Here is a 16503-nt window from a genome sequence, read left to right as displayed (position 1 = left end):
GGCAAACGAATCTTCCTTTCTGGAGGTGAAATGCATGAACTAAAGAGCACTAATTCATTGGTAAATACAAAGCTGAGTTTGTAAATAGGTATGAAAAACGCAGCTGTTAATTAAATTCAGCCCATCTTGCTATGAAAATTTGTGACAAATACTGAACAGGAAAGCTACAGTACCACTTTCTTAGTGTCATTTTGCAGAGTACATCCATGTGTTGCTTTATTTCATTTGTTACAAAAATAACTTGCTTTGTTTTGTTTTTCAGCAAACAAGAGCATGACTCTTCAGACAAAACAAAAGAATGCCATCAAAATCAAACTGAAAAAGTTGCATCAGTTGAAAAGAATGAAGAAAACTCATCATCGTCAAATACAGAAAGTGTTCCTAGTTTGGAACTCCCTGACAACAGCTCAAAGAATTCTTTGCATGAGAAAGGAGCATGTTGTGATTCAGATAATAACAAACAACTAGCAGATGAGCAACAAAAATGTATTCATGATGCAAGTGAAGTAAAAACTTGCAGAAGTTCAGATAATGTTGTCTTGAATGAGCAGACTAAAGTACGTAGCTTGGATGAAACTACCCTCTCAGCAATGAACGCAAGGGACTTAAAGCTAACATTGGGTGAAGATGTTAGTTTTGAGCAGTTCTTGAGAAAAAGAGATGAACCTGACTCGGTTAGTTCAGACATCAGCGAACAAGGCAGTATTCATTTGGAGCCTTTGACTCCATCAGAGGTACTAGAGCATGAAGCTACTGAAATTCTTCAAAAAGGTAATGTTGCAGCTTCATCAAAGAAAGCTGGAAAACTCTCCGAACAAGCAGATGAGACTTCTAAAGAAAGCAGTCCCAACAGAATGGAAACAACTGTAAGCAAGACAGATGAAAATGAAACAAGCTGAAATTATGTTCATTTTATTGTTTATTATGAACAATGGTAAGAACACCATGGACCATTCTTGATAAGTGTGCTCACTGATGCTAATTATAAAAAATAAAAAAGGCAAGGGGGAAGGAAGAGAGAAAGAGACACTAGAGGAAAGTTTTGCATATGAAGGTAGCATGCACAACTGAATTCACAAAATATACCACGTTCAGGTATATTTTCCTTTCTCTTGGATGTGATATATCTTATTAGATTGACATTTCAAAGGAGGAACAAATTATAATTTTTGTAGTTAACTAGCTGGGGATAAGGTGATTTGTTTGCCAAGAAAATATTTTTATAAATCCTCAGTGTGCATATCATTCAACAGTGGAATTTAGTATTAATTCCCTTCTGATGCTGTAACGGAGCACACTTGTAACGATGGTTATTGGTCTGCTGATAACTTGGGTAAACATAACCCTTTGGACTTGGTGTCACATTCCTGTCTGTAAGAGCATGTAAATGGAATTATATGAATCTATGCACCTCTGTACAGGTGTAATCCTGCCAGGCTGTAAGCTTACCTTAATAAACTTTCAGTGAAAGTGGAATTATTACAATAAAAATATATATTTGTGGGGTTTTCAGTGTGCAGGCTGTGCAGCAATACCGAACATAATTGTATAAAGTAGAACATACTGCTGAAAATACCGTAGCTGTTAGGCTTTTACCATTATTTTAATTATTCTTAGCTGTAGACCTGTAGGAATGGTCTGGAAGTCACACCAAAGTATGGTTTAATGTAAAAACTCTTTTAAGCAAAAAGAAGGAAACCTCCCAACTGGAAACACCAACTGGCATGCATTCTGCCATTCCGCAGCTGCTACTGGCTAACTGTTACAAAAAGGACACAAGGGCATATAAAGTACAGTGTACAGTTCAATTTCAGGACTCTTTGTAGTCTAAATTCTGTACAGAAAGATGGCTGCTGGTTTTGGTTTTGTTTTAATTTGCTTTTTATTTTGTCTTCTAGTTAGCAACTAGATGTAGGAATGCATATGATTAACATTAGCTTGCTCTTATGACTTCATTGCTCCATTTGAAACATTCAGAATGTGCTTCTGACTTACTATTTTGTTTCTAATGAATGTTAAATGTTTTGAACAGCTGTTAAAGAACTGCTGTAAATTATTACTTTTTGAGTAAATATTTGCAACAAGATGTTGTCTTTGTGCATAATTTTATGCTCAGGTTGAAACTTTGGGCATAGTCTTCCCACATTTTTTGTAAAGATTTAGTGACCATTCCCAAAAACTAATAATTTTAAAATTGTGAATTGAATTTTAGACTTTCATGGGGTTTTTGGTTGGTTTGGGTTGCCTTTTTTTTTTTTTTAAGAATTAAATGAGCAAGTGCCTATGCATAAACATATTTTGTAGCTGTGTATTAATATTATTGTAAAATGTGCTAACTATCCAGATTATATAGAGAGAGTTTTCTGGGCCATCAGCATGCAGCTGAAGGCTGCTTTGTCCTCCTAGGTTAACTGGGCTCAGCTGCTAAATTAATCTAATCAGCAACACTATTAAAATTTAGAGATCACCCAGCTTATTGTTGGAGTCTCTAAATAAACCACATCAATCTCAACATCTCAAAAATCACTTCAAACTCCTGAAGAGTTATACGACTTAAATTAAGATGCAATTCAAAATTTTCATCCATGCAGGTTTAGAAGACTTGAAGAAAGAAAAGTGGAACGGTTTACGTAGTCACAGCTCTTTGAGATCTGCCACTTTAAGAACTTCAGATAACAAGACATGAAAATGCTGAGAGCAATAAGTTGCAGTATTCTTTTGTTCTTTAAAGATTTTAGTGAAATCAGTAACTCAGGTATGATTAAGCAGTCTGATGTCTTCATGCATGTACACGCGGACAATTTAAAGGACTTAATCAGCTATGGAACTTGATGTGTATGTTGCTGAAGGAGTTCCTGAATGCAGCTGTGTTTAACCCCAGAGAAATCTCTATAGTATTTTTAATCTGGTTGATGATCTTCAATGTAAATGATATATTTTGAATAATGCTCTGATATGCAGTGTAGGAAAAGATGAAGTGCAATTGGAGCCAGTTGTATGATACTTGCTTGTGAATTCCTCACGTTTGTCTTCTATTATGCAATTAACTTTTTAAAATATTCACTATATTAATAAGAAAAATTTGGAAGAACTTGGCCACGTACTGTCAAGGAAAGGTGGAAAATAAAACTCTAATTGAAAAATCTGCGTATTTGGCAGATGTATATATATTCTCAAATACTTCATATGTAAAGCATTGTTTGTTTCAAACCACGTAGAGAATGCTTATATAAGGTAATGTTAGGTATAAAACACCCACATCTCTAGTAGCTCTTCCAAAGGTGGGGGTGGAAGAGAACTAGATTGTTCTACCAAGACCATCAGACAGCTTTAGGCAACGAAGGTGAATCGTGGAAAGATGGGCATGGTATTTTTGTGAAGGAAATCAATCATTACAGTGAAGTAATGAACTTCTCTTCTATGCAAAGTAATTCATTTGCTGAATGCACACTTTAAAGACTGTATAATTATTAAGATTAATCTCTATCATGTTCTTTGGGAGGTTTCCTAGAGATAAATTAAATTGGTACTTTTGGCTGAAATCGCTCCAGAAGATCAAGTTACGCTGAATGCATTTTGAGTTGTTTGAATGTAACTGCACCTGGTCCAGTTTTTTGTTTGAGTCATCTAAAAGTGTTTTCCTCCATCTAGCCGTCAGTGGTTCTTATTCTGTGTCCTCTCTTTTTACCTAGGAAGACATTTTGCCTCCAGTTTTCAAAGACTCATGAAAAAACCCAGTAACTTGCAGTTAGATTTTGGTATCTGTACTAGAATCACCATTTCCCATCATCTAAAGACATTTACTATATTTGCTTGAATAATCATTTCAGATCGTTTATGTTTATTTTTAAGGAAATCATATGCTACATGTATGCTATCTTCATTATTTGTATTTAATAGAAAGCTGCTGTTATTATTGGCTTATGGTCAGTGAGTGTTCGGTTACTTGGAGCTTCCTCAAGTGCAGGCAGCATCTGTTTCCCTTGTGCAGTTTGGGAATGAAACTTTGGCTTACCTGCGGTTCAGCTTTTTTTTAACAGAGTGGATGAGTAAACTCAGGGGGAAAGAAATCACATTGCATCATAGAACATAGTGAGTTCTAAGTGTTGGGTGATATATTAGAGCAAAACCACGTCCACGTTTCTTTTCCTGGAAATGGGGACGGAGAGAAGAGAAGAACCTTGGCCAATAGGTGTTAAATCAGATCCTGTGGTGCTTTACTGCCAGAAGGCATTAGAAACTGAAGGTCAGGGTAAAGAATCTTGAGTAACACTTGGTATTCTGCAAAACCTTAAATAAAAGATATCAAAGCTTTTCTGCAGGCATTTAGCATTGTTATTTATATGCTGGCATGTAGAAAGCAGTCATTTTTTTATGCTGTAGGATATACTAATATTCCACCAAAGACTGTGTCCATATGCTGTCACAGTAGAGTTTTGAGACTTTAGAAATTTTTGTGTGGGGCAAATCTTATACATGATTGTTTTCATTTTGTTTTCATTAGTGTTTGATTTTCGAGGCCTGTGAGCTTATTTTGTCTAGTGGCATCCTGTATTTTTTTGATGTATGCTTAATATGCGCCTAATAAAAAAGGTAAGTATGTCGTATGATTGCTTAAATTATTTTTGCTGTTAATAAAACCTTTGCTCCCATTTAAATGTAGCTCAAAAGGACAGTTCTTAGATGAAGCCCAGCAGGTGTTTTCCTTTCAACATTACGTTTTTATGAATAATTTTGACTCTATTTTTTCTCCATTAATTCAGTACTAAAAGGGAAAGTACGTTGACTGGCATTTCATATTAACTTACAAACTCTACGCAGAAAGTTCTTCACTTAAGTTCATTTGAGTTTTGGATCACTATTCTAGCTCTAAGACACTTAATTAAAATTTTTTATTCTGTCATTTCATTTGCCCAAAGTAACCATATTAAGTTGATATTTCCTGTATTGCACCAGATTTTTTTAAAATGTGGAAAATATTTATCTGTGAAACACCTCATTTTGAGGGAGATTAACGTCGTTATGCCTGCAAGGTTCTGTAAAGCTCGTGTGTTTATTGATATAAAAATGTGCTTGGTTTTGTTGAGGTTTTTTTTACTGTTGAAACCGTTATTTCAGAGGGGCTGAGGTTTTTGTGACAACCACAAGGATAAGTGTGCTCTTAAACGTATATATATATACACGTATAAGTTTGGGCAAATTTAACTTAGTATTAAGAAAATTAAATGCTCAGATTGCATGTATGGGCTGAATCACACTATTTGAAATAAGATTAATTCCATTATCAGGAAGTGTTAGCTTGTCAGCAACCAATTCTCCATTCTTTAAGGATTTTTTAAGTAGCATTGCTAAACAAATCCAGTATGTTATGAATTTAATGTAAATAAACTTTGTTTCCTATTTTTAGTTCACTATATTCTCAATGTTAGGCATTTAATTCAAAATAGCTGTTGTCTCTAAAAATTTCAGTGAATGGTGTAGCATATTGTGCTATGTTTATAAAGAAATTTGTCTCATACTGATAATGTAGTAGCCTTGAAAATATAACCTTCATATGTTTTGCTTATAAGTAGAATAATCAATAATTAATCATTTTGACTAAAGGCAAGTAACATGCAGTTCTGTTTCTTATACCCTATTGTGACTTTTTCATTCTGATCTTGTGATGACATTCTAGCAACAAATTCAAGTCCTTACTTTCCTCCCTTTTAAGGCTGTGAAGGAAGTGCAACATGAATACTTGATAGTTTTTGAACTGAATGTATTTGAATTACCCAGATATTTGCTGCCTGAGATGAGGATTAAACTTTGTGTACTGCGCTCTCAGGTTTTCAGCTGAAATTCGTGTCTTTCGATTTTGTCTTCTTGGAATGACCTCCCTTCCTCTTTGACCTAGGAAGTCAGTGCCGCATGGTGTAATTTTCTCAGGATATTTAGTGTATTTGTATTTGTTAGGTATCATTTAAGTGGCTTCTTCTTCCCTGTTGCAATCCTTTGTTTCTTGGAACGTCTCCTTCTCTTGATAGATGGTGTATGATCAGCTTCCGAGTTGTTGGCTGATGATGGCAAGCAAAAGACACCTCTACAGGGCAGAAGCAAAAGTAAGTTCAGAATTTTGATCATGATTATTAGTGTGCAACATGCATGGCAGGTCAGTTAACCTGCTTAATCTGATAAAGTGAATCCTTTTTACTGATTCCTAAAATTGCAGCTTGAGAAACCAGAGCAGTTGGGCAAATCCAACTTAAATGGCTCTGAAAGCTAGCGAAGAGCTTTAGAGATCTGTATTGGATCAGAGTTCCTAAAAGGAGCCTGAAGCAATGTGTTCATACTATGGAAGCTCTTATGCCACTTGTGTGACTTTCCACTGTTTTCTTTCCTAGATACCATATACTGGGTGCCCCTTAGAGACCACAGAAGGCCAGTTATCCTAGAGGAGACGAGTGCTTGTATCGTCTTCCTTGACGGAACCAAAAAGAAGCTCTTAACATGTAGCATGTATGCTGGTTTATATTAATACGGTAAGATGTGTCTCGGTGTTGAACAGTGGCATTTTATTAATCTTTGCTAAATCTTCCTTCTTTGAAAGAGTCTCTTAACAATAGTGTTTAAAATAAACATCCTTTTAACTATAGCTTGCTGCTTTTCAGTGATCTTTGTCTGAAATAACGGTCTAGTAAGTACCAGCAGAAAAGTAGCAAGGCAGGCTGTGCCATCCTCTGTTTTAAGGCTGATAATGACTTGGCCTTTCTGGAGAATAACCTAGGAAGTTTCTTCGTTTGTTAGAAGAGAGACTTCAATGTACAGAACTTCTATTGTTCATAAACCTGCTTGAAACTTAATATTGATACAATTTAAATTAGTAAACTTATTAAAGCAGAATATACTTTTAATACCCTAAAACTTATTTCTATTTTATTGAAGAAATCTGTTGTCCTCTGGGTTCCTCAGAAGGCAGTCTTGATGATGTAAAAGGAGATGAAAGTACAACCTGTGTTTAAAATACAGTAAACATACCAAAGTTTTTTCCTAGCCAAAGTAATGCAAGTTACTTGTGGATGGGAATGTATAATAATCCACTCTGTCCAGAACTCCTCACTTTTATTCAGTGCAGTGAAAGATAAAGATTTCTCCCTTCCCTTTGCAGTTGTTTCCCATAGCGTAAAATACTAGTGAGTGTGTAGTGCTAATATTAAATCAGATTTTACTTTTTTGTGGTCTTTAAATACCAGAAGCAACGTTATCATGAAAGATGAGCCTGGGAACTAAAATTCAAACCTTTAATCTACATTAAAACTAGTGAACTGAGCACAGCGTAAAACTAAAACATACTAAAACTTAGGGCAGTTAGAATTTTGGCATTCTTCTTGTTGACCCCTGGCTGTTTCATAGAGATTTCTTTGTCCATCCTGCAGGGTTTTAAAACCCTCCTAGTTTCTCCGCTAGACAGCCTTTTGCTCTTCATTTCTTTCATCTGCTTTTTCTCCCAAATTGGCAAATTAATGAACATAACAGAATTCAAAATAGTTACTCCCATCTTGCACTTTGCTGCAGTTTGTTGCTCCAGTTTCACAACCCCAAGAAGGGCTGTGTACCTCAAAGTCTATCTTTCTGTTTACAGCCACAGATATGGTTGAGGGGAGAAAAAAGATCATTTTCTTCCCTTGTAAACCTGCATCACCAACACCCTTTGGACTATCATACTACAAGTAGAGTTAAGTGAATTTTGCTTTATAAATAATTTCTTTTACTTAGTCATTACAATTTTTTTAGGTGAAGGTAGCTGAGTTTTACAAGAGGAGTCCAAGTTTAATCTCATCAATTTGCTAAACTGAGAAGGTTTTCAGTGATTGAAGCAGCCTTTTTCCTCTGTAGCTGCTAAGTCTCACTTCAGCCAATTTTTGCAGATACATGCTGAGCTAAATCACAGAGCTGATCAGGCTGAAAAAACACCCCTGGCAGCAACAAGCAGCAGCAGAGAACAGCATGGCCGGTTTAGGCCATTCTGTTACTGCTGAATGGGAAACCACAGCCTAAGAAATACAGCTTTTGGAGTAGTCTGTAGGGAATTGTAGACAAATTCCTACTTTGTCAGGGGGAAAGCATTTCCATAAGGGGAATAAACACAGTGAGCTTTCAGTGTACCAAACAGCTGCAAGTAATGAAGCTATTGGATCAGTTCCTTTGGAAACTGTCTGCTTATTATAGCTGGATCTCCAGAGATGTTACTAGTTGTGTATGTTTCAATTAACTGCTGCTGCTGAAGGTAGAGCCCTTTTTGAGTATGACCTATACATCTTTCAGTGTAAAGGCTTAGAGGTTTTAATACAACTTGCATAATTCCTGTGCTCGTGATGTTTTTAGATCTATGCAAATGCAATGTATTCGGTTCATCCAAGCAAGCACATTGCAATGGGGGCACCCTATTGCAGTTGGAGAAGACTAATTTTCAATATAAATTCTGAAAATTCAAATGTTACTGTGTAGGATTTTAGAAAGTAGAAAACCCAGGAAGACATTCAGCACTCACACTTTAATTTATAAATGGAATCTTATTATTAAGTAAACCTGGGACAGAATGGAGGTACTCAAAATGAAGCCCAGTGCTGTGAGTAGTTAGGATGAATTCAGCCTGAAAGGAAAACTTTAGAAAAACTGGACTTGATAAGAAGGTAAGTGGTGGCAGTATAGAAGTCAGGTGAATTCTTAACTACGTTGGACTGCATTCCTGTTATTTTTCCTTGTACACGCATGTGCACGGTTGTTCATGTGCGATGATACGGAAAACATAACTTGGTTTTATTTTCCCTGATGTACATGAAAAGGCTAATAAGGAACAGAAAGGATGTTATTTTTTACCATGTTAAACAGAGGGTAGAGTTCAGCAACAATCCTTATGCTCTCTTGAGCACAAGGTTGTCTAAACAGATTGTTGTAAAATTGCTAATACACTTGAATGAGAGCGTCTTGCTAATCCAGGCACGCTTCCGACTAGGTGAGCTACTCAACGAAGGGAAATGGGAGTAGGTGAGACGTGCATTCAGACAGATTGTGGTAAGGAAGCCAGGCTCCCTGAGGGTTCTGGGAAGCATTGTTCCTGTCCAGGACAGCTCTGCCTTTCAAACTTGTTCGTTTCCACCAGGCTAAAGTTGACCCTTCCTAATACAATTGATTCATCGGCATTATTATGTATGGGAAAGTTTATTCATTGTTGAAATGAAGCAAACAAAATATTCTGCATGAAAATAGGCCTCTTTTCCTGACTGAGTTTTCACGGGGTGATTCAACTGAACTAGGGAACTGCTGTTCAGCAGTGGTATCTTGGAAGCTTTTTACATGCTGTTAGTTCTTATTGCCATTTGTATTTTAGCAGTAATAAAAATAGATCTGTTGTCTTCTCGCATCATATGTGGCTTATATTAATTTATTCTTTGTTTGATGTGTTTACACAGTTCTTACAGATACATTGGTTCTTCCCATCAAAATAAAATGTATTGTGAGAGAGCTTACAATCCACTTGCACTTTTCTGAGAGTTTTTTGATCACATCTTATTTATATGATTTTGTATGTGACCCTGCATAAAATAAATCGGAGAAGCAGAGGGAGGGAACTATGAAAAAACGTTGTAAAGGTCAGTCTCTTGCTTATGCCTAATTAAAGTGGGCAAAATATATCCACCCTGAACTTCTGACTCTGCAATAACATCCATATTCTCTTCCTTATAGGTGATGCTAAAGTTGGTAGGAATTCTGCTAAACAGAATCTCCAGAGAAAACACAAAGCAGCAAATGAAGAGTGTCATTGGATTGTCAAGATGCCTCATTGCAATAAAAGATCAATAAGAAGCTGCAGCAAATGAGAACTTTCCTGTGAGTGGGATATAGAACGTGTACAGGCAAAATGCTTCTGCTTTCAGTCTTTTAGTTTATGATAATAGAGGCCTCTATCAAGAAACATGAGATTCTCTGCAGTATAGTCACTTAACATTGCAAAGACATTTGATCTGACTGTAAACTGTCATGCTTGATTGTGATGTATACCAATTAGATAAAGGTCAATAATTCACAAAGATCACTAAGTCCAAACTTGGGTAATAGTTCCCGTCCATCAAGCTAAATATATTTCCCTGCCATATCTGGTTCGAGGGAGGTGAAAAGTGCTTTCTGCACCTCACCTATATTATCTACTAGGGTCTCTTGTCTTTTATTTAATCTGCTGAAAAGAACATGCACAGAGTAGAAAACATTTATGCTTGCTGGAGACCATGTTAAGTCAGTAGTGTCTTTTTGTGCAACACCTCGCATTATGGGGATGCTGTAAAAACAGTTTCAGATTACCTGTCCTCTTATTCTTCCTTTTAGCATAGGAAATGGACTTTTCCTCCTGTGTTTTTTTACACAAACATACCTTTACTGCTGTGCTATTGGCTTGACGGTGTATATTTTAGTTGTGCATTGTGACATTAGTAATGCTGAGATATCAAAATGTTTAGAAAGAAGTCATAGTTCTATGTATTTCTAGATCTAATATTCACCAGTTCCATGGTGCCTCTCAAACATCCTAAACTTTTGGATACTATGCCAGATCAGTTCTAGGATCAGGGACATAAAGAGCATTACTGAAGAAAGACATTTTTTTGGTTTAATTTATTTTGGTGATAACTGGAAATCCAGAGAAAACCAACAAAGATATAGATATAAAAAAAAGATTTGTCTTCCCCACTGTGACAGCAGACAGAACACTGATTGTAGAGGTCACGTCATGGAGCCACTGATCAGGCTCTTCCACACAGTGCCCAGTGGAAGCTCTAGAGGAAGTTACTGAAGCTGAAAACAGCAAAAAGAAAAGCAGATTCATCAGGTTAGGTTCACAAGAATGTCCTTTAAAATTCCGGTGGGCTCTGCATCAGATGCTTGTATTTTTACTATTCCCATCATCAGCAAGTTCTGTGCTACAGATTGTGCATGACTAGAAAAGTTAAAAGGTAAAGGTTGGTCAAAGACAGTTAACTATTTTGTTCTGCATGTAGTTGTGTGAATAAACTTAATTGACTAGGAACATGCATATCTAAGGAAAGGCTCCCAATGCATGTGCTGAGCTTGAACAAAGAAATTAGCAGTCCCACTGATTGTGGAAGGGCTCTGTCTGCACATGCTGTTAGAGTGAAGCAGACAAGCCGTTACTGTGTTTGTAGATGGATAGCTACAGTAGTTGCCTATGAAACCAGAGCTCATTAATCTTTGCACCCTTTTATGGACCGTTAGAGTATGTGGTGGGGGTAAATGAATTGCAAGGTTAACCAGCTGCGGTTGTGAAATGGAGACATGCTTAACTAGATGGGATTTGAGATACTAGAACTAGAGTCTCTACAGACAATCCAGGCAACGATTTCTTCTGTTATTACAGAAGCAAGAGGGTAATTTTTTTTTAACAATACAATATAGTTTTCAAAGTATTTGTGAAAATCTGGATAAAACTCTCTGAGGTTCAACAAATTCAATAAGAGCTAAGACAGCTTTGTATGCAGTAGCTGTACTGATGATTGAGTCTACAAGAAAGTATGAGTGAAATTAAAAATAGGAGTAATTGGACCACCTTCATACTTAAAAAACCTCTTCGCTAAAGAGCAGAGACAGCAACTGTAAAATATTCTGGTCTTCCTAAAATGAAATTCAAGAGTCTTCTTGTCAATGAAACATGATAGGTTTATTAAATATGCTGTAGAACACTGTACGAGAAAGTTGGTTTTATCTGCTTCAGTTTTTCTCCTTAATTTCAGCTGTATGTATGCTACTGCAGCTTCAAAACATCTGGGTACAGCAATTTTTTTCTTTTCTGCACCTGCAAGTGTAAGTACACACATAAACAAAAAAGAAATTAAATCTTTCACAGAGCCAAAGAGAGAGAAAAAAACCAACCAGCCATGAAGCTCAGGGGAGCAGTATGACAAGTGCTGAGCTGTAAACAAGCTTGAGAGGGATTTAATTCTTATGACAAGCGCCAGTGGTAGCATCTCACATGGACTCAGCATATGCACACATTTCAGAGGAGGAATCACAGAGGACTTAATGCAAATATAAAAAAGCTCAGAGCACATCAGCCTATCCTGTTCTAAAAATAGCCTCATAAATCAGGATGAGCTGGGGTTATAATTACCTTGATTTTTCAGAATTTTGCCACTTGTAAGAGAGTTTCTGGTTTACACTCACTGTAATTAGACTTTATAACATGTAGACTGCACACTCTTTGGGGCAGAGATTGTGTCGTATATTTGTAGGACAAGTACAAAAAGACCTCACTGTGTGGTGTTTTCAGGGTGATAGTACAGTATAAAGGCTCAGTAATAGCTGCTGTATTCCGTTTTAAGGAAGCTTATTTTAGGTCAGAAGCTTTTTTGTTGTTGTTTGTTAAGGAAAGAAAGCCGAGATGTAATTTGGTATCCAAATTAAATTTTAAAAGCCTCTAATGCACACTTATTCCCTAATTACAGTCAGGTCCTTTCTCTTTCAAGTATGCTCATAACTGCCTCATTTCTCTAGCAGCATTCTGAGAAGCACATACAGCAAACCATACTCTGCAGTCTGTACTTAACCAGATTCCCCATGGCAGTTGATGAGATAGTGCTGCAAGATGTAGCCAGTTTTCACATAACCTTCAGGCAGCTCTGAGACAAGCAGCACGTTCCCTGCACTCCAGCCACTATACAGGTTTGACTCATTTAAGAAACCAGAGCAGTGCTCTATTTACCCTTGATCTTCAATCCAGCTGCTTTCTTTTCTGGTTTCCTCAGTGTGCAATAAATTAATTTAAAGGTTAAATTTACTAGCAAAGGGTTAATAATCCCTGGGGGTTATGGGTTTGGACTGACTGCAGGCTCAGGCTAAAAAGCTGGTTTTAACCATAGTTTAGGTTTCATTGCAAAAGGATGCAGTCTCTAGGAAAAGTGTCTCTTGGACCCAGTCTTTCTTGCTCACTTAGATGATTGACAGTTGGAAGGACATGTTATTTTACCAAAGTTCTATTGTGTTTTAAACATACTGAATTTTAAACACAGTAGTACAATACTGATATTTCTGGATGTAAATATGAGGGGCTTTTGTATGTGCAAATTACCCTTCATTTGTGTGATGTAAGTACTCTTTTTTCTTAGCCTGCTTCTGGATGTGTGTTTTGGACATCTCATTTAATGCAAAAGATTGAAAATGGCCTTACATTTGCAGTTGGTATGAATAACCTTCCAAATCACAATTAAGAGGCTTGACTTTGAGTGGAGTAGTTTCTTCCCACCTTTGACATGGAAAACTAGAGCTGTTCTTTCCTTCTCTCACAAACACAGTAACATCTTCTGTTTTAAAATTAATTTCTAATTCTGAATTTTATTTATGGGTTTTTTTTAATAACAATGAGCATAAAAGGTGCATATTTGGGTTTGAAGTTAGTAGTCTCGTAGCTTGCAAAATTTTAAATAAGCATTATATCTTCTAGGAACCTGTAATTATTTGCTTTGCTGATTTAAAATTCCCCGGATAGATCAATGTAAGGGAGAAGAGCAGAATACCAAAATCCTATTTTACCAGGTGACTAGAAAAACTTTTTTTTAATTAATTCTTTGTTACCGGAGCCAATGGCAACCCCCAGTCTGAACTGTCCATTATTTGTAGAAGATTTGGGAATCATGTCTAAATAAAGGTTCAAATACTGAAGTAAGTTAAACAAGCATTAAAATTCAAGCACTTCTAAATCTTGAAAACCAAATTCCAATGTAGTTAGAATCCTGTAATATTTATTTTCTTTTAAAATGTTAAGCATAGTGCTGCATATTGCAGAAAGCCATTGTCCAAAATTCTGGGACTTTTAAAGACTTATTGTGATAAGGTAAGACAACATGGTTCTCACTGAAAATAATCTTTATGTAGATCAAGAGCTAGTATCTGACTTAACGAAACAAATTATAGTGACTCCATTTGTGCTGCAGTCCTTTGAAAGAAGCATTGTACCCCTGTCAGTAGCTTGTTCTTTTTTGTGGCAAGACGGAATAAGTTTGACTTTTCTGAAGAGCTTCTAGAAGAAATGCTACATAATATGTTTGGACCTAAAGGGTCTTGCATTAAAGTAGGGTGAGCCGTTACTTTGCATACTTCATGGATTCCTGATTTTCAAATATCGTTAATCATCCCCATGAAAAAGAAGTCTGGGTTATGCTAAATATCTAGTAGTAAATTTTAGAACAATAATGGATTCTCACATTCTACTTATCTTCGAAAGTAGGTTGAAAATAGAGGAGGGTTCTTTTGTTGATTATAGGCTCATTATAATCCTCAATGTCTTCTGGTTTGACACAGGTAATCCATGTAGCTGTGGCTTTTACAGACCACTGGGGAAGCATCTCTGCCCATCATTGATTTTGTGTGTTACTGGTGTTTGTAGGGGATGTGCTAAATAAGCTACATCTCTTTTACAGACTTATTTTGCTTCTTTTATTTCTGATATTTTTCCTGTATTTTACTTTGTTTGTGCAGCAGCAGTTGGACGGGTCGTGCTGGGAGGACACCGGATACTGTGGATGGCAGCAGAACTGCTCATTTTTATTGTCTTGGGACTATGATCTGTTGAAGAGTAAAAATTAATATAGACAATAGATAGGGCTGTGGTACGCTGCTGTGCCTATGGAGTTTCTGTTAATTTTGTTATCTTTATATAGGTAGTGATGGCTAGGTATACACTTTATGATTCTTTATGTCAAACTTGCCTTTCTTGTTGGGGAGGGCAAGAAACTCCCTACTTACCCTAAGCTTTAAGTAAAGAGTTATGTGAACACGGATGTACAATAACTAAGCCCTTAGGCCAATCAAAAGGCAACCATATACTACATTATACTAGTCTATAATGTCCCTATAACATAGGAAGTTGGCAGATAATGTGTATATTTCTGGCTGGTGTTTTGTAAGATTTCTTTGCAGAATGTTTTGCTTAATTTTATAACTTGATAGAACTAAAGTCGTGTGTCTCTGTCAAAGGTAGAAGACTGGATGTAGAAGACAGGTTACTGAGGTAATAGATGGTTAACTGTTGTTCTCGACTCCCCTGTGCTTGAGTGCGTTGTGGGAGCAGAGTGCCTCTGCCAGGCTCCTCTTTGCACCCCTCCACTAGGGGTGGCTTACACCCATCCTGCTGCAGGTGTCAGAATTTTGGTTCTAGTAATCATAGCAAAAAGACTGCTGCTTTCATAGTAGTGGGGAGAATTTCTGTAGACTAGGCAAATATCTGTTTCTTATGGGGTCATCTAAATTTTTTTGCAATTAACAGAAATTAAGTTGATTTAACTTCATTCTATGCTCTTTTATTGAACCTACCTCACCTTTCTAGTGCTGTAACTAAAAGCAAGTGAGGAGCAAGCTGCCACTTTATATAGCTTCTTCAAATAGCTTACAATTTAAGTCTTGCTTGTGCTACCTTTAAGAGAGATGGTACTTTTAGTCCTCTGGTTGCGTATATTGGTCTGAACATCCAGAAGGTTAAAACCATTACCTTTACTAGATTTCTATTAGTAAAAGACAGAAATTCGTTCTGCATGATGAAGACAACGTTCACCAAAACACAAAATTATCATCAACACGTTGGCTGAGTATAAACTTTGCTCCGTTAATTTCAACCCTCTGTGGATGCACAGGCCGAAGCATCAGTAACCTGCAAGATTTGTTAAAGGCTTTACTCTTCTAATTCCCAGTGGGGTTTTTTAATGTTGACAGCTGTTATAATTCTCAGACTGCAACTTCACATCCATATTTTCTTCCTCACAGACACCTGTAATGGGATTCTTCTGTTTTCTTTGTTATTCCCTCTGCTCATTTAAATGTAAAGTGCGTTTTTCATCACACCACTGCATTAACTTCTATATAAATTACTAAAATGCACAGATACACACACATACACATTTGTCCCAGAAAAAAAGAGCATGGGATTTTGCTTTTGAATATAAAGCTGGCCAAAGATAAATACAGTACTATAATCCTCATGCCTTTCTTTAAAACAAAATACTTTTTTTATTATTATGTGAACAATAAGGTGTGGCTTTTGAAGCTCCTTTGGAGATTTTTCATCTTCCCTATCACCTCATCATTGAGTGATGTTCCAGGAGTGGAGGAACTCATTGCATTTATACTTCTGGTGGTTTACTACCAGTCCCAGGATCCATCCCTGCCCCTCCAGTCCATCTCTTCTGATTTATATTAGCTGGACTCCTGGCTTTGCTAATTTTTTTCCTGGGAAGGGTTAGCCTGATATCAGGTGGGTATTGTATTGCTTCAGGGATTATTAATTTCCAGGGCTTTTGTTCTGCAAATGATGTGTTACTGGGGATGTGTGAATGGGTGTTTTAACCTGATGTTTGATTCAGATTCCTACTGAATCAGTCTTGTCTATCTTGGTTCATCTGCCGTGCAGGCAACTCTGGATGCCAGCATTGTATTTGCCCTCAAATTTACTCAAAAATAGCTTGGGGT

The 16503-nt window shown here is 36.7% G+C and overlaps 1 protein-coding gene across 13 annotated transcripts in view; it reads left to right on the top strand.

The window, feature by feature from the left end:
- ZNF280D (zinc finger protein 280D) overlaps positions 1 to 2086 on the top strand; it is a 42821-nt gene extending 40735 nt beyond the window's left edge. For all 13 annotated transcript variants that reach the window (XR_010475462.1, XR_010475463.1, XM_065076959.1 and 10 more), the window contains one exon: positions 263 to 2086. Coding sequence is in view for 11 of the 13 variants with exons in the window: in XM_065076959.1 (XP_064933031.1) it covers positions 263 to 899 (637 nt within the window). In the remaining 2 variants the exon portion in view is untranslated. The remainder of the gene's footprint in view (positions 1 to 262) is intronic.
- Positions 2087 to 16503: the final 14417 nt, after the last annotated feature.

Source organism: Columba livia, chromosome 11 (genome assembly GCF_036013475.1).
Source record: "Columba livia isolate bColLiv1 breed racing homer chromosome 11, bColLiv1.pat.W.v2, whole genome shotgun sequence".
Taxonomy (NCBI): Eukaryota; Metazoa; Chordata; class Aves; order Columbiformes; family Columbidae; genus Columba; species Columba livia.
Note: the sequence above shows the minus strand (reverse complement) of the source record. Positions and strands in the feature narration are given on the sequence as shown.